Here is an 18,543-nt window from a genome sequence, read left to right on the forward strand (position 1 = left end):
TACTATCTTGTTTGTATTATATACATATACATATATATATATATATATATATATATATATATATTAAAGATTTGTTTTATTTATGTTTTAAAATGTTATGATTGATTAATTTTCCAAGATGTCTTTTTTGGCCATTTTACATTATTATCATCTTATTCTGTCAAACATGATTTATTCATCAACTAGCTTATCAGCCACCAACTAATTTCTCAAACATAGTTGTTAGAATTAGGGGTGTTCATCCAAACCGTCAAATAGCACAAACTGCTCATTCCGTACCGCAAAGCACAGTTTAGAACTTCCGCGCTATGGTTTGCACTTGGCATTTTTACCAAACCGCACTATGCGATGTGGTTTGCAGTTTTGAGTTATAAAACCATGACACCACATATTTTGCACAATTTTCTTATTTTATATAACACACAATATATATATATATATATATATATATATATATATATACACACACACACATATATGTGTAGAATAATTTATTATTTATGTAAAATTCTGGACTTTGTGTTTTGGATTTTGAATTTGATCCAATATGACAATTGCTAATATCAATAAATTAGTTGGATACGTCACAACTCATAATTATTAACCATGTTATGTAATGGCGACAACAATTATTAAATACGAAGTCCCTTATTGATTTCCGTAATCCGTTGACGATAATTACGATTGTTCGTGATTTTACCCTTGACGGAGTTTTCTACGTCACCAAAATATCCATGTCATTTTCGTTTCTTTTATTCATTGTCTCGAAAGTTCAATCAGTATTTGATAAGCTTCACGATCCAAGGTTTTGCAACAGAATTGTAATTAAAATCTATAAAGTATAAAAATAAAAATCTAAAACATATAACATCTTAATACATATAATATCATATTCAATCGGTTCGGTAAGCACGTTTTGTCACTTATATGAGTATATTCAATGAACCGATGTTATGAAAGAGAAAGGAGAAAAAGCAACGGTGAATGAAGGAAGTGAAGTGTGAGTGAAATTGACTGATTGAAATCATTCATATGATGATGATATCATCGATGTTTACGGGTCATTTGAATAATATTGTAACAATTTATAATTTATAAAAAAAAATTAAAAACAAGTTCTCGAAAAAATATCTGTCATGTGTTTATGGACGTACATTTTCAGGTAGAATTTTAATTATGTGGTAGACGTGGTAGATTTTTCTGATCGAGTGCACTGTTAAAATAGATCAAACGCATACAAAGTCGCGGTTTAGGGAGAAGTCATGCAATTTGAGCGGGGGAAAGTTAATTCCGTTGATTTAATGAATAAAATACATTCTTCGAAATGGAATAAACCGTTAAGGGCAAAACACAAGACTACTTTTACGTCCGTCGTGTTTTTAGCTGAATTCCACTGTTTCTTGAAATTTTTTTGAGTGATTTAGTAAAATTTCCTAACTTTTAGGATTTAATTCTCGTTATCATTTACCTTTCTTTTACAAGTTTCTAATTTTGTTTCCAATCTAGACCCCCCCTCTCTCTCTCTGTATATGTATATATATATATAGGGGCACGTTCAAATGAAAATTGTGCATTTCTAAGAAACCGTGTAAAACCAATTTCGACCTATAGGAATTTTTTTTTCTAATTAAATTTAATCAATAAGGGTATTTCGGTCATTTATAATATATTTTTATTAAATATGGAAGTTATTAATAAATCTTAATTAAGAAAACGTAATAAAAGAAATTATATAAATGGTAACATTTAAATATTTAATTATATTAAAATATAAAAAATTTGGATTTCATATATTCTTATGAGTTATAATTAGGAAACGTGTCTTGATGAAACAATTAAATTATAAAATGAAATCATCAAAACGTAGATGAAAAAAAAAAATCCACAAAATGAAACATGTTTCATGAACGTGAAACCGGTTCATGTTGCAAAGAAATTAGGTGAACCAAAACATTTTTATGGTGAACCCGTTGCATTGATGGTGTAGTTAATCCTTTTTTTTTATGAGAAACAACATGAAACTAGTGCATTTTGAAAAAAATTAGGAAAAGGAAAATGAAACAGGTTTCATGAACGTGAAACCGGTTCATGTTGCAAATAAATTAGGTGAACCAAAACATTTTTATGGTGAAACCGTTACATTGATTGTGTAGTTGATCCATTTTGTTGATGAAAAGGAAAATGAAACCGGTGCATTTTGAAAATAAATTATGAAAAGAAAAATGAAACATGTTTCATGAACATGAAACCGGGTCTTGTTGCAAATAAATTATCTGAACCGAAACATTTTCATTGTTCATATAATATAATTCAAAATTTAAAACGATTCACTCCATATAATTGAATATGGTGTGTTATATTCATTTTGTTTTGATATGTTTTATTGATGGATGTGATTTAAAGTTAAAAATAATATATTGCTTWAAAAAATGAAAATAGTGTCATTAATATCTAGAAGAATGTTACCAAATGTTAAATTTTGCTTACCATTTTTGCCCTTACTGTTGAAATAAATAATATATATATATATATATATATATATATTTTTTAATTTTCTAAAATAAAGTAAATCAATCTTGGCCATTGATCAAAAAAATGGATGAATGAGATTGGTTTACACGGTTTACACAAATGGGGCAGGTTTTTATTTGAACGTTCCTCTCTCTCTCTCTGTATATATATATATATATATATATATATATATATATATATATGTGTGTGTGTGTGTGTGTGTGTGAATGATCGTGTGATAAAAAGAATTTAGGTGAGAAGTGTAAGAAGAAATCTGAACCCTTGATCACTTCTAATCTCTTGTCCACCAATAAATTGGATTCTCATGTAAATTGATCTGGTACATCTCATCATAATATGCATCTAATGGTGGAGATCTTTTCTCACGATTCCCACCGAAACCCAACCTTGTGTGTGTGTGTGTATATATATATATATACTAGTTGTGTACCCGCGCAATCCGGCGGGAGCCGTGAATTTTAACGATTTCGAAGTTTCACCGGTTTTATTAGAGAGGATTTAACGATGATATAAATTACATTTGGTTTTTACATATTAATACAATTCGAATAAATAAGAGTTATGGTTCCAGTTCCAGTCTATCAATGAAAAAAATTGTATCACAGTTTAAAATTCAATATATTTAAAATCCAACATATTTAAACGATTCCATAAATGTGTTCAATTTACAGCAAGACTAAAGAACCAAGAGATCGAGAGCGATACCAAGAGTTCGAGAGCGATACCAAGAGTTACAGAACAATTGAATGAGATAACTTTTAACTCATGGTGAATATCAACTTGAATCTCACATTGAGGGATGAGGAGAAGACATAGAGGTATGAGAAGGTGAAGACATGAGTCAAATGTGTCAAAAGTATCTTGGACACATTAAAAGAAAAAGTAATAATATGCATTGGTAACTTGTACTATATGTTATTTTAATTGTAAATTAAAATATTTTTAAAACTAAATATATAAAGTAGTAGTACTTAATGCATTATGAGTTGTTTTTAAGACTTTGTGCATTAAAAATTGTTTTCAAGACTTTTAAAAAATCTGGTTTATAAGATAGTGTATATATATATATATCCTTACTACATCAACAAGATCCTTATAAATAAGTCATCAAACTTCTAAGAATTGGTAATTTACATCATTTTAACCGAAAAAAGTTACATGATACTCGACTAAAAAAGTTTTAAAATAACAAAAATCACGTATCAATTTTATTGTTCCAAAACTCTACGTTGTATAAACCACTCTCCTCATCTTCCTTTTTTCTATCAATGCCCATCATCGTTGTTGCCCAGACATTTACTCCATTTTTTATGGTTTTTCGATCTCCATTTTCTTGATGTATTTACAAGTGCGCCATTAGGTTGTTGTAAAAGGGGGATAATTGAAGTATAAAAACCAGATAAAAAAGAGGGAGATAAATAACAGAGACCAATGACAACGGTGGAAGCATGGAGAATGGATGGTGATGGAGCAACGAGGAGTGACAACTGACAAGGGGAACGATGATGTTATGTTCAAGGGGTTTGAACGACGTAAGTTTTGAGAACTGTAAACTGATTTAATTTTCCTTTTTTAACTTTAAACTTTTTCTAACCACTTTCCTATAACTTTTTTAATTAAAAGAATGTAAATAACTAATTTTTAAAAGTTCAAAGATTTATATATTCATTTTTTTAAAGACTTAAACATTTAAAATAAAAAAGTTCAATAATTTAATCATTTAAAATGATTTATGAGCATCTTCAACAGATTTTTTAAAATAAAGAAGTAAAAAATGAAAATCTTAAGAGAAATACTTCATCTCTATTAGATTCTCTATTTTTGAAAATTATATAATTAATTATATTATTAAAATATTCAATACAATCCATAAAATATTATTTTGTTTTGAACATTTAATTTTAAACAATCTTATCGGTAGAATTAAATTTTTTTTTTTTGTAAATAATTTTTTTTAGAGAAATCTCTAAATTTGTAGAATTTTATTTTTTGTTAATTTTTTCGTAAATAAAATATTAAAACCATATTTTAAAAGAAAATCACCAGGTCATAATGCTAAATCGAGCGCCATAACAAGCATTTCAAAAAATTTAATTACAAAAGTGACAGGTGGTAGCACGGACAGACCGCTCGTAAACATTCATAAACAACACGTGTTCGTTTCTTATTCGTCCTTCACCAAAATATACGTAACCAACCCGTACGCGTAACTTTCACACTCAAAAATTAGAAACAACGGCTCAAAGAAAAATAAAATCTCAGAAATGTGAAATCGGCTTTCCAGAAATCGCTGATGGAGAAGAGGCTTCGCTCGTCACTCAAGTCATCGGCCGACGAATTCCTCTCGTCGGCGGCCAAATTAGGGTTCCGATCTGTTAAACCGTCTTTGAAGACACTAATTTACTCTCTTAGGCCTTCATCTGATGTCGTTTCTTCACTCCCCCTTTCCCTCCACAATTCCATTTCTCAATCCATCACTCGGTTTCAAGATCTGTCGGGATCCGGTACCACCGCTGCCTCGAATTCATCTTTGACGCCGCCAACTAAGCGTGTTCGTAAATCGTCACGACGGCCGGAAAGCAACAAAAACGACGACAAAGACGACGTCTCAGTCGCAGATGATCAACAGGCAAAACTCGAAGCGAAGACTAACATTAGTGAGAATCTTCAGATTTATGCTTACGCAGCTTACCTGTGTGTTACGCACCCGGAAAATGTGTTTTCTGCGTCTGATTTGTTACCGGCGGTTCAGGAATTGCATGATAATTTAGTTGTTTTCGAACTAGAATCCAACTTACTGTCGGACATTGCAAATTTATGCGAGGAGTGGTGGAAAAGAGAGTTGCCAGGTAGGGAAGGTTTAATTACGCAGTCGTTACCGTTCTTATTGTCAAAATCATTAACTCTGAAGAAGAAAGTGGATGTTCATAAAATAAATGCTCTTCGTGACGCATTCGCGTTGTTTGATTTTGAGGATGAGAGCATAGAGGACTTGAAATTATTGCTCATCAGGTGCTTGATATCCCCACTGTATTTGAAAATGGATGAGGGGCGTCGCTTTTTAGCCTTCTTATTTGGGTTATCTAGACAGCTAGTGAAGGAATCATTGGCAATGATTCGATCTCAGATACCTTTTGGGCGGAAGTCGATGTTGGAGGCATATGCCGACATTGTTTTTCGTGCTTGGAAGGCTGCGGAAGGGGAGTCAAGAGAGGAGATTGAAAACGAGTTTTTGCAAGCATTGATTGATAGCTCAATTCATGCTAGTAGTGGCTCTTTTGCTGCTTCTATCAGGAGGATTTTAGGAGGTTTTATCAGCCAGCGAACTACTGATGGTGTGGAGAAGCTCATTTTCAATCTTGCTGAGCCTGTTATTTTCCGATCATTGCAGGTGCTTGTTTCTTCTTCACTTTCATCCTTGCATCCCCTTTATGCAATTTTTTGTGATGGTTGGCTTTTAATTGTTGTGGGTTGAGAATGTTGGCATGCTAGTAATTGCAAGAAAACTGTCAATATGAAACTATTTGTGATTGTTTGAACAACTATATAATCCACAAAATGGGGATTTTTCATGAGATTTGACCAATTTCTCAAACACCAGATGCCTTAATCATATAACCTAGTCTTTTAGATATTTCTGTTGCGCAATAGATACTTAACCTTTCACAAGCACTAAGGCCCTAAACAAACAACTAGCTTAATAATCCAACAGCAATATGGAACAAAAGAATCTCAAGTGTCTAACAAATGCCAAGCAATAGACAATAACCAATCACAAGAACAATGCAATAAAGATCTACAAGCAATAAAGTAAGGACGCAGATATAACATGAGAAATGGTCTTTCTTGCATAAAATACTGAAAGAAATGGTGGTTCTTGTATTAAATATCTAAAGAAGGTAGAAATTGCTTTCAAAGATTACAAGCTTAAAATCCAATGTACTTGACAGAATGTAAGCCTGAGAACTTTCCCTCTCAACACAGTTTCGTATTCAATGTTTGGTCTCTCTAAAGCCACACCCCTCAAAATGACCAAACCCTAGCTTAAAACCATATGGGCCATTTAGGCAACCTTATATTCCCATTAAAGTCGCATATGAAATCTCATGCCCATCAGATTCAGTTTGCATAGAAATCTCCTGGAAGTTTCGCTGATTAGACAGAGAGTTCCGCGGCAAGTCGCATGACAGTCACACAGATTCTCTGTTGTGTATGTGTGTGCGAATTTGTATCACCAATTTCATATGGAGTAGGTTGTGTTTGTTTGAAAAAACACATAGTATGGTCTGAACTTTATTTGCCTAAATTCTAGAGTTAAGAATGCTGTGCAAACCGTGAAACTTTCTTTAATTGAAAAATAATTAACGGCAGAAACAATAAGGAATTCAAGCTCGAATTTAAGAAATGTGGTTTGATCAGTTGCTTCATGAGAAAGTGCAAGGATGGAAGCCATAACATTCCTTGGTATTTAGGATGGAATTATGACACTGCTGAGAAGGCTTTGAAACACACTGTTTGCTGCTTTACATTTTAACTCTATGTTCATGAGTTAAATATTGAATTAATCTGATGAAGATATGATGTTTGATGCTGTTTCTTTGGCAGGCTGCCAACTCAAACGTTCGTCAAAATGCACTGCACTTACTGATAGATGTTTTTCCTCTTGAAGATCCTGATGCCACAAGGGAAGTTAAAGATATATTGCTTCATAAACAATTCTTCCTAATAGAGAAATTACTAATGGATGCATGTCCGGATATAAGAGCTGTGGCGGTCGAAGGTTCTTGTCGCATTCTTCATATGTTTTGGGAGATAATTCCTTCTTCAACCATCACCAAACTAATCACCAAAATATTAGATGATATGGCCCATGATGTGTGCAATGTGGTCAGGCTTTCAACAGTAAATGGTATCATCTATTTGCTTGGTAACCCTCACTCCCATGAAATCCTCAAAGTGACTCTCCCAAGGTTAGGACATTTGATTATGGATTCGGCCCTTTCAATACGCTGTGCCACTATAGATCTCCTTCTCCTTTTAAAGGGTATTCATAATTTTCAGTTTCACAAGGTACAAATTCTTTGTAAATTGCAACTGTTGATGGAACGGCTATACTCAAGCACCTCTTCAACTGTTTATTTATGGAATCCATATATCTGTTTTCTACAGGTGGTGCATCTAGATGTTCTGTTATCAACACTTGCAAATGATCAAGCAGTTGTAGGGCAAAAAATCACTAAGCTTCTCCTACCTTCTTATTTTCCCACAACGGTAACTCCAGAAGAAGCATGTCAACGCTGTGTGACACTTATAAGAAGGTCCCCGCTTGCTGGTGCAAGGTTTTGTGAATTTGCTTTGAGTGAAGGGGCATCCCCACAGTTACTCAGTAGACTTTTCAAAGTTCTCATCACTTTGGTCCTCTCACGTGCCAATATGGGTGCAGATCAGATTGATGGCATACTTATGGCTGCTGCCAACATTTGCAACAATCTAGCCACCAAAGACATTTACAAAACTTCCTTTAAGGATGAGTTGACCGCTAAAAAGCTTATGTGCTTGTTTACTGCTGCAAATACTGGTCATGCTCAAGCATCTGTGTGCAACATTGTTTCAACTGTCGTTCCTGAAGCTGCTGATGTTCTTCGCCAAGAATGCATGGCACTGGTCACAAGATGTATTGGTTTATCTGATAATAAGGAAAGACAAGCACAAGTGAGAATGGTTCATAAAATGATGTTGTCCTGTGGTTGGATTGACTATATGCTTGAAGCTTTTACAGCGCTTTTGGTAAAAGCTGCCAATGGATGTGTTGGTAAAGATGACACAGAAAGAACAAGATGTAACTCTCTCTCAGGAAAGAAGAGAAAAGGTAAACAAGGTACTAAAGTTTCAGCAAAATGTAAGCGTATCAGTGGGAAGAAGCGTTCTGATATCGCTAAAAGTAGCTTTTATGAGGATTACACAGTTTCTGTTGGTATAGCTTGGCAGTTAAAGGATTTGCTCACATACAGCAACACTCGGAAAGCGGTGTTAGGCTCTAGAAGCATTGAATCTGTATACCATGCTTTAGAGGTCATCTCTGAGTTCAGCATTATGATGTGCCTGCAGCATGATTACATAAACCCTGCTCCTGTGCTGGCATACACATCTCTTAGTCTTCACATGTCTGTTGAGAATTTAAAATTAAATGATAGCAATAACCATGGTTCAAAGGTCACAGATTCCGCTGGTTCAACAAGCTTAGCTTCTGAGGTAAGTAATCACTGTTGAAAACCCTCGAGTCGAAAACACATCACTTTACAAATGATTTTTTTAAATGCATTTGTTTTTCATTGATCAGATCTGCTCTGTCCTACATGAGTCATGTGAATCATACATGAAACAGTTTTTTTCTCCTTCTCTTGTAGTCAAAACGTATATCCTAAAAAATTATGAAGTATGGTTGTATTGTTCACATCAGCATGTCTATATCATCAATGATGTAACCCCTAAGCCCAAATCAGTTATCACTTTTAATATACTTTTCTATGAACTTTTTCGTGTTTCTGGCTGGTAGGCACTGATTTCTACAAGTTCAATTTGATTTTTTTCATCGATAAGTTTCAGGTTTTTTCTGACCATCTCTTTGGTAGTTAACAAGTATCTCATAGAAGTTATGATGCATGATTGCCTTGTACCCATGACAATATCTAAATCATCAACAATATGTGTATTTTGATTGACCTCCTTACGGAACACAGCAGATATCTGATCTATGAAGCCAATTAAATGATTTTCAGTAGACAACCTAGCATCCATTAATGATCCTATTCCAAATTACCATTACTCTTTGCCCTGCCTTTTCTGTTGATCAGCTCATCAGCACTGCCATAATGTTGTTAATGCTTAGTTCTTGTGATTCTAATATCTTGATTAGTATCCATTTAGAAATCTACTAGAATTTATTTGATTTGTAGATAGAGGACAAATAGTTTGTGGGAGGGTTAGCTAGGGAGGTGAGGATACTAAATCGGGGATGGTATCTTTTCTGTTCTTTTGACTTCCTTTCATTTATCTGGTTATATGACTTCTATCTTGTATACTAACCAAACGACCAATCCCCTGATCAAGAGCTCGTTGTGTTCACCCGAGGTTTAGGTATAATTAGTCTATTTTCCCATTTCATATTATGTCGAAGTTGGGGCAAAAATACTATTCTATTTGCTTTACACATGTGACATGGTACAATGTTTATGAATGGATTTTACATGGTTTATTTAACTTCATCATATGAGATATTTGAGTGTTCCATATTCTGTCTCTTTCATCTTTTTGTTAAAAACCTAGACATTTTGTTGGAATGCTTTTCTTTTTGTTTTGGATAATGTTGTGTCACTTGCTTCTAATTGTTCCACCTTCTCCCTTCTTTCAGTTGCAGCAAACTTTGTTGGAGCGGACAATTGAGCATCTAGTCCATTGTACAGATAAGGTGTACAAAAGTGCTCGTAGAAAGTCATGCAAGGTGCCACCATCTTTTATTCATACCGCAAAGAAGCACAGTGAACCGCATCAGGATTACCTTAATCACAAGGATAACGGTAAATGATCCCTACCATCATACCCGCAGTTTATAGTATTCTTGTTCTAGCATTTTTATATACTGCTGCATTATTCATTGCTTTTCTCTTTTCAGCCAGATTGTGATTGTTGATTTAAGGATAGAGTGTTGAACTAGAGATAGTGATAGTGATAGGGAGGATCAAACAAGAACAAGGTCAAAATAAAAGAATACGAGAACAACCAAATCACATGTGATCTTCACTGAAATCACAGGAACATGGTCAATGCAAGGGGTGTGAGTTGCATGAATCACATGTGAATTTATACGTGATTTTAGTGTAAAATCACGTGATTTGACTATTCTTATGTTCTCTTATTTGGTCACTTTTTGTTTGAACCTGACTATTCATATATATATATATATATATATATATATATATATATATATCTTTTGCTGCTATTCATATTGGCTTCATGATGATTTCATGATCCTTTGATTCCTCTTTCAACCAGTGAAGGTGGAAAGGGGATTCATACCCATAATATCTTAAGGTATTAGCACTTCTTTTGGATAAAATAACACATTACATTAGCAGTTAGGGGAAGGTCATATAGCATTCACGCCAAACACTTGATGATTGAAACTTGACCTAGGTTGTCAGTACCTTCTGCAAAAATATATCATTATTATTAATCTTTTTTTTACTAGAGGAACAGACAAGTGGTAGAAGTAACTCCAACCATATTTTTGAGTAAATGAGGTAGTTATGATTTGAGAAGGAGATGTTTTATATAGCCTGTAGTCTGCTGTTCTTTTGGGATGCCTTTTGTACACTGGTCAGGACGAGACATGCCAATACAATTCACAAACCTGTTGTCCCACGTTTTGCATAGACAATAGACCGAGACAGGAAGGGACTAATTAGGACAAAAATGCATTTTTTTTGTTCCATCAAAATATGTGGAATAAAAATCACAAAGATAAGAGAAGATCAATAAATTACTAACACGTGAGTTCTCGAATTTGGGGAGAAAAGAAAAGAAAGGAAAATAGTTTTTTTATTTGTGTTCTCGAAAACGGAAGGAATTGAAAGGATATAAAATTTTCATGTCCTTAAACAGGAGAGAAAGGAAAGAAAAGATGTCATTTTTACAAATATACTCTTTAAAAATATATCCTTTATAATGAAAGGTCGGATAGTTTTGTAATTTTAATAATCTTTTTAAAAAGTTTTAATTCCTTTCCTTCCCTTCCTTTTCCTCCCACTTTTGGAAGGACACTTATCTTTATCTTTCTTCCGTTTTCTTTCCTTTCTTTCCTAAAAGAATTTCTAGGCACACAGTCCTTTTTATTTTCCTTCTCTTTCCCTCCCTTTCCTACAAAGGTTTTGAGAATGTGTAAAACTACAATGTCAAATTACTAAAACTACCAAAGTGAAATTAAAACCTTTCACCCGTCCCACCCAATCTTGTATAGCTCTGTGATTCCTCCCAAATACCAAACACGCCTTCAAGTGTCATTTCATATGTTTGGCTTCTTACCTGTTAGTTAGAGGCAAATTTAACCATCTGCAGTCTGTGCATTTCCTCGTAGAAGGCTGTAGTTTTTCACTTTTTACACATGGGAAATTCAAGAAATCATGAAATATACTGCAATGGGTTGTATGTTTCACGATATGGATGTCGTACTTGCCTTTCTACCTGCATACTGCTGTTGAACCGATGGCAAATAAAATTTCTTCCTGTGACTTCATGCAGGATCACCTTTTTCGGAACAAAAGAGGATATCGAACCTGGTAAAACTGTCAACATCGATACTCAAGTCTATTATCGATTCAAGTACAGTGGATTGTACCAACAAGCACCAAGAAAGATGTTTGAGTTTTACAAGACAATACGTAGAGTTTGTAGTCACTAACTTAAGGCAGCATTCACATGGCCAGCTCGAGTTTAACGTGGATGACTTAAAAGAAACATTTTTGTGTCTTAAAAGCTCGTTCACATACGCAGCCAAGTTACTAAATCTAGTCCTCACAAGTTCTACAGAAGCTTCCTCACCTTCAATAGAAGTCCACAATCTCGCTAACGATCTGTTTGATCTCATTATCTCAGTCGAAGAACATCTTGGATCTCGATATGGATCACTTCTATTTTCTTCGGTAAAACTATGGCTTCCGGATTTGATTCTTGCATTAGGATCCTTGCAAATACAGAAACCGTCATCATCATCATCAAGTGCATTTACTCAAAGCAAGTTTGGTTTTCCTTCATGGATCGTAATCTTGGCTAAGATTGAGATTTTCGACAACCAGGAGGATGATTCAGAAGATGAAAAGGTTATTTTAGCTTCGAAATTTTCTTTGTTTAGAAAAAGTGTGGAAGCTATGGTTCAACTGCTGAGAGCGAACCATAGCGTGCTAGATGCAGTTGGGGAGTTTCTATTGGCGGGTTCGGTGGTTGGTCTGAACAAGAAAGACTTTGAATTGGTATACGGGATCCTACATTTTGTGTGCATGAAGCTAGTGAAACATGAAAACGGGGAGTGGATGGGAAGGAAACTGATGTTGGAATCTCTCCAACAGATGTACCCTCAAATGGAGAGGATGGGCAAGGAGCTTAGAAACGGACACGAAAAAGAGCAGTTGGAAAAAGCGATAGAACTGGTTGAACCTATTTGGAGATGTTACGGTGATAAAACGTCCAAGGACCCGATGGAAACCGGTTCCGGTGATTCTTGATGTGTAAATTGCTTGTTTACAATTACACCGAGTTTGTATATGAATCCTAATCCTGGTCTCTAAGCGGGATATACCGGGTATATTTGGTTTTTCTGAGTTTGTAGAAGAGAAGAGAAGGAAAGAAATGGAGTAGAAATAACATGGAACTCGGTCTGTACTAATTCCTTCATGTCAACTGAAATCTCTATTTTTCTTCATTGCTCCCATATCCATGTACAAGAGTCAAATTTAACCAGACACTTACCCGGGTAAGCGCTTATCAAGTCATATTACCTTATCAGATGAATATGGTGAGGACCAAGAATCTTACCCGGTTAATGGAAAACAAGAAGCGAGAGTCTTCCAACATAATCTAACACTCACTTAACCAAAAAGTGAAAAAAGAAATACTATAATACCCTTAAAATAAATTCCCAAATTAAAAAGGTTTCAATCAATTTAACACATCTCAAAGTAGAAAGTCTAAGAAAGATCCAATAAATCAGCAATATGTTACACTTTTATTAGAACTAAAAAGATCAAGCTTTACAAAAATATTTCATTCCAAATTAAACAATCACTTCCCAGAAGTAGCAAAATGAACTATACGTCTAATACAGATTCATAATGAAAACAAATGCACATCTACGCGACTTCAAAAACCAAAGACAAAGAACGGAATTAAAATCTGGGATCTCACAGAAATATCAGTATGTTATGTGATAAGCAAGATCACAGCTTTTAATTTCCTTTTTTCGGGTGGGTTTCTGATTGGATTAATGGAATTCCCATCACAAAACTGTGATAAACAACAGATTGGATGGCAAAAAGAGATAAATCTAATGGCTTTCTAACAAGTCAAAGAAGATATCATATCTTCATGTTACCTCCAACAGGGATCTTCTTCAAGAACACAGCAATCGGCATGCTTAAAAATCCGGTGAAAATGCTAAACAACCATTGTGTGGTTGTTAATGGTGATGTGTTTGCAAAGGTACCCAAATACTCGATTATTATCACTTGGAAAATGACGGTTGCAGCAATAACGCTTACAAACACCTTGTTCTCCAATATGCCATCTAGAACATCTTCTTTCTCCATTTCTCTAGAGTTAACCTCGTTAAAGAGCTGCATAATGTATAAGACAAATATCAGCCTATGATGTCGGAAGTGGGTTCAGTATCATTTCTTTGCAAAGTTCACCGATAGTTTCATTTGTGATGAAAAGCCAATCATGAAGGTTTGAAACTTTGGGCCATGTTTGGCAACCATAAGCTAGCTTATTGAAAAAGCGCTGTTTAATTAGGCATACTACCTTTTTGTAAAACTACAAATAGAGTTTCAAAAAACTGCAGGGGATCTTTTTTACAATTATGCCCCTTGTATATTTTATATTTTACATTATTATCTAGCTTATCAGTTAGATTTTTACCAAACTTGATTGGTTTATGAGCCGGTTTGCCTAACAGAGTCTTAATCTATCAAAAAGGAAGAACAAGTTACCTGACAGAAGACGAAGGAATTGAAAATGAGTGTGTTAAGGATGAGATCAGAGTCATCTCCGTCAAGGCCAAAGAATGATTTTCCTTTCGACTGAAGAAGCCATATGACTGCAAATTGGTACACAGCCTGCCCGAAGATATTCCTCCACATGACATTCGTTATGAAGTTACCCTTCCTGCCGACAGGAGCTCTCTTCATTAGTTCCTCATTTGGAGGCTCGGTTGCAAGTGCCAGTGCTCCCAATGTATCCATGATCATGTTCACCCACAAAAGTTGAACAGCTGTGAGGGGTGCGCTCCCTGAAGCGGTAATCAAGAACTATTTAGGATATATTTTCCAATTTGTTGAAATTGGTAGACATTGTAGCTTTTAAGGGTGCATTTGGTAAGCAAATGGGACTAGGCAAGAGTGAGGTAGGCAAAGGAAAGCATTGCGGAAGGTTTTAGAGTTCTAATTTCACATGGCCATTTTAGTAATTTACCAAACTTATGCATCTGCTTCGGTTTTTGTTCTACCTATTTTGGTGGGACAAGAAAAATGCTTTTTTTGTCCCGATCAGTCCTGTCCGGTCCTAGTCTAATTGTCACCAAACTTGGGACAAGTTTTTGATCTGTCTTGTTCTGTACTGTCCCGCATACCAAATATACCTTTAAAAGAACCAGATGATTGATGTAAGAAATAAGGCTGTGTACCTGTTAAACATGCTGAAGTGAAGTTCACTATTAAAGCAACGATGTTGACAGTCAGCTGAAACTGTACAAACTTTTGAATGTTAACATAGACTGATCGGCCCCATTTGGCTACGGTCACAATTGTGGAGAAATTGTCATCCAGAATAATAACATCTGCACTCTCTTTGGCAACCTGAAATTTAGGATCACAACACATCAGAATTTGGAACAGTATATGTAACAACCCGTTCCACATGGATAGAAAATTAAGTTACTAAGTTACTGAAGCTCCTGATAAGCTCAGGGTTACCAATAACTTCCACCATGGTTTTAAGTTTATTTGAAGGTTATTGGGGTTGCCTGCTGCTTTGGGCTAATGGGCTATATATCTATCTGGAAAAATTATTATTGGCAGTTTCGGGAAGATGTGTTTATTGCTCACCTCAGTTCCAGCAATGCCCATGGCAAGGCCTATGTCGGCTTCATGAAGAGCTGGGGCGTCATTTGTTCCATCTCCAGTAACTGCTACAACCTCACCAAATGTGGTTCGCAAGTGTTTCACCAATGTATGCTTATCTAGAGGCGAAGATCGAGCCATAACCTGCATGTAGTTAAGAAAAGGTTTGATTTTTATGAACCCATTATCGAGTAGCTTAATTAGCTAGCATACACGCACACGAAAGCCGATACGAACCTGAATCCTGGGGATTAGTACGAGCAATTCCTCCAGACTCTTCTCGCGGAAATCTGGACCCTCTATTGCAATCCCATCATCTGTAAGTATTCCACATTCCCTGGCTATGGCTTTCGCGGTATTTATGTTGTCACCTGTAACCATACGGACAGTTATGCCAGCTGACCGACAAAGAGCAACTGATTCTTTGACACCTGGACGGACAGGATCTTTGATACCCACGATTCCAATACAGGTGTACCCAGAAGCTGGAATAGGAGTTTCAGCCGAAACATCACTTTTGATGTCTATATAAGCAAGACATAAAGTTCGAAGGGCTTCATCAGCAAAACTCTCAATTGTACTCTTTAGATGTTTAATGGATGCCTGGTCAAGAGGCACAACTTCACCATTTGCATTGATCATCTTATCACAAGCAGCCAAGATTATTTCTGAAGCACCTTTACAATGTGCTCTTACTACTCCTTCAGGAAGCTCCAGCACCACCCCCATTCGTTTCTTCGTAGAGTTGAAAGGCTCAACTCTGAGAACTTTGGATGCTTGGCGCTCAGATTGGAAATCACCTCCAAGTGACAATCCAAACTCCAGTATGGCTGTCTCTGTTGGGGTTCCTAGTATCTCACGTTTCCCTTGTTGGTTAATCACAACTTCTCCCCCTGTGTTGGTGAATATCGATTGTAGAAGAATCTTTAAAGCACCATCAGGGATTTCAGAGGTTTCTTGTTTGATCCCGTCTTTAACATTCATACAAATGCAAGACTTGACAACGGTCATGTGGTTGGTGGTCAGCGTCCCAGTTTTATCGCTGCAAATGGTGGTTGCAGAACCCATGGTCTCACAGGCGGCAAGATTGCGAACTAGTGCCTTATCATTCATCATCTTCTTCATGGCAAAGGCCAGGCTCAATGTGACGGCCAAAGGCAACCCTTCTGGAACTGCAACAACAACAATGGTGACAGCGATAGCAAAGTATTCCAACAACATCAAGGCATCATCACCAGACCAAATCCAATGAGTTCCTTCTGTGATCTTGACAGCAAGCAGTTTCTGAACCAAAACTGCAAAGGTCACTACGGCAAAACAAAGGCCTATCTTTCCAATAACAGTTGCCACTCCATTCAACTTAACCTGCAATGGGGTTTCATCGTGTCCCCCTTCGCTAAGAGTTGCCATCAGTTTTCCCCATTGGGTTCTCATGCCTACCGTTAAAACCAACATTTTACATGAACCATCTTGAACCTTGGTTCCAGATAACAAGTAAGGATTTTCGGTATTGACCTTAACTGGCTCGCTTTCTCCGGTCAAACTAGATTCGTCGATAGAGACTGCAAACCCAGAAAGGAAAAGTCCATCTGCAGGAACTTGATCTCCAATGGCGAGATGTACGATATCACCAGGAAGTAGTTCATATATCGATAACTTTTGCCTGTATCCGTTTCTGGTGACTTGAATTGATATCTTCTTCTTCTCTTTATCCAAATCCCTAAACTGTAGAGATTGACGATAATCACTTGTTGCTGTTACAAACACTACCAACAAGATACTAGCCACGATTCCAAGACCATCATGAGCTCCCTTTGGCCATCCTTCGGTTGCTATGCCGACGATTAAAGAAACAAAGGCACATACAGCAAGAACCATAAGGGTCATATCTTGAAGGGCTTCCCATACGAAAACCCAAAAGCTTTGTTGCTCACGCTCGGTGAATTCGTTGGTTCCAAAAAGTTTCTGTCTGCAGCTCAAATCTTTATCATCCATGGCAAGTCCATTAGTGGTCGATGTTTTGAGCTTCTTTGCAAGACCATCTACCCCACCATGAGATTTTAGCCTTTTGGAGTCATGGTTTTCCACGATGGATCCCGCCTCATCGGCACTGATACCAAAACCAGCTGCTTTGATTTCGTCGGATATCGTGTGATCGCTGGCTTCTGCGCCTTGCTGAAACTGAAATGCTGCTTTCGACACCAAAACAGCTACCCTCAACTTCTGTAATCATGAAAGATACAGATCAGTAATTCAATTAACTTCTAACCATCAAGATGAATTAGCATAATTATAGACATGAACATGAATTCGATAGCCAATTGTCCATCGGTGGTCAGTTCGAAACTAGAATCACCAAGTGTCTGTGAAAATGCGCAAAAGAGTAAAAAAGAAATGGTGTGAAAGAAGATCGTTGACCTGATTACTACGGCGCATAGCTTCAGCTTCATTGCGTTTGGGGATGTTAGCGGTGAAACGAAACCGCCGTTTAGGGTTCTTCACAAGAACACACATATCCCTCCATCTCTGTAACGCCTCCTCCGATGAATGCTTCGGTTTCACCGTCCCGAAATTCTCATTCAAATAATTGTCCATCATTTTCCCCTCACCAAATCCACTCTCACTCTCGAAAACGAAACTAATTAACTCAACCAAAATCAAACCCCAGAACAAATCACTGTCAATTCTCTCTTCTTTCTCCTTTCTCCTTTCTCCTTGCTTCTTGCTGAAACGAATATTAAACTACAAGTATATATAAACCAAGAAACAGTCAAAATTGAGGAAATTTCTGTGGTTTTTGAATTGGTAAAGTGCAGTCAAGAAATATCAACGAAGCAGCATATGATTATCGAACAAGATACAGATTATTGAAATCGAAATTGTGGGTAGAGGAAAGAGGAAAGAGGAAAGTGGCGCGAAGTTTCCGATAAGCTACTGTGTGTTCTTATAATCAGTAAACCGTTGGGTCCCTCCTTAGCGTGTTCTTGGTACACGTTATAAAACCGCGTGAAATGAATGTTTTTTTAGTTAAAGTAGTTCTTTTTTTAATTGTCAAATATTTTTTTATTAAATTAAAATATTAACATAAGAAGAGATTCATGCCATCTTTAATTATCGATACTTA

General features: G+C 36.1%; 2 protein-coding genes across 2 annotated transcripts; one reads left to right on the top strand and one right to left on the bottom strand.

Moving 5' to 3' along the window:
* The first annotated feature begins 4,825 nt into the window (after positions 1 to 4,825).
* Positions 4,826 to 12,809, top strand: LOC112515708. The gene is made up of 7 exons (XM_025122613.1): positions 4,826 to 5,146; positions 5,195 to 5,923; positions 7,138 to 7,602; positions 7,702 to 8,797; positions 9,089 to 9,138; positions 9,944 to 10,109; positions 11,830 to 12,809. The coding sequence occupies exons 1-7, from the start codon at positions 4,826 to 4,828 to the stop codon at positions 12,807 to 12,809; spliced, it is 3,807 nt and encodes a 1,268-aa protein (XP_024978381.1).
* A 454-nt stretch (positions 12,810 to 13,263) lies between these two features.
* Positions 13,264 to 18,311, bottom strand: LOC112515117 (calcium-transporting ATPase 2, plasma membrane-type-like). The gene is made up of 6 exons (XM_025121782.1): positions 17,838 to 18,311; positions 15,657 to 17,642; positions 15,405 to 15,563; positions 14,984 to 15,155; positions 14,292 to 14,590; positions 13,264 to 13,916 (listed from the first exon to the last, which is right to left on the bottom strand). The coding sequence occupies exons 1-6, from the start codon at positions 18,015 to 18,017 to the stop codon at positions 13,659 to 13,661; spliced, it is 3,054 nt and encodes a 1,017-aa protein (XP_024977550.1). The 5' UTR covers positions 18,018 to 18,311; the 3' UTR covers positions 13,264 to 13,658.
* Positions 18,312 to 18,543: the final 232 nt, after the last annotated feature.

Source organism: Cynara cardunculus (genome assembly GCF_001531365.2).
Source record: "Cynara cardunculus var. scolymus isolate 2C chromosome LG 7, CcrdV1, whole genome shotgun sequence".
Taxonomy (NCBI): domain Eukaryota; kingdom Viridiplantae; phylum Streptophyta; class Magnoliopsida; order Asterales; family Asteraceae; genus Cynara; species Cynara cardunculus.

Coding starts and splice junctions, on each gene's coding strand:
- LOC112515708 (XM_025122613.1), top strand. CDS start 4,826: ATGGAGAAGAGGCTTCGCTCGTCACTCAAGTCATCGGCCGACGAATTC. Junction 5,147..5,194: donor ACAAAGACGACGTCTCAGTC/GCAGATGATCAA, acceptor AACATTAGTGAG/AATCTTCAGATTTATGCTTA. Junction 5,924..7,137: donor TTATTTTCCGATCATTGCAG/GTGCTTGTTTCT, acceptor TTTCTTTGGCAG/GCTGCCAACTCAAACGTTCG.
- LOC112515117 (XM_025121782.1), bottom strand. CDS start 18,017: ATGATGGACAATTATTTGAATGAGAATTTCGGGACGGTGAAACCGAAG. Junction 17,643..17,837: donor CTATGCGCCGTAGTAATCAG/GTCAACGATCTT, acceptor TCATGATTACAG/AAGTTGAGGGTAGCTGTTTT. Junction 14,591..14,983: donor CACTTCAGCATGTTTAACAG/GTACACAGCCTT, acceptor TTACCGCTTCAG/GGAGCGCACCCCTCACAGCT.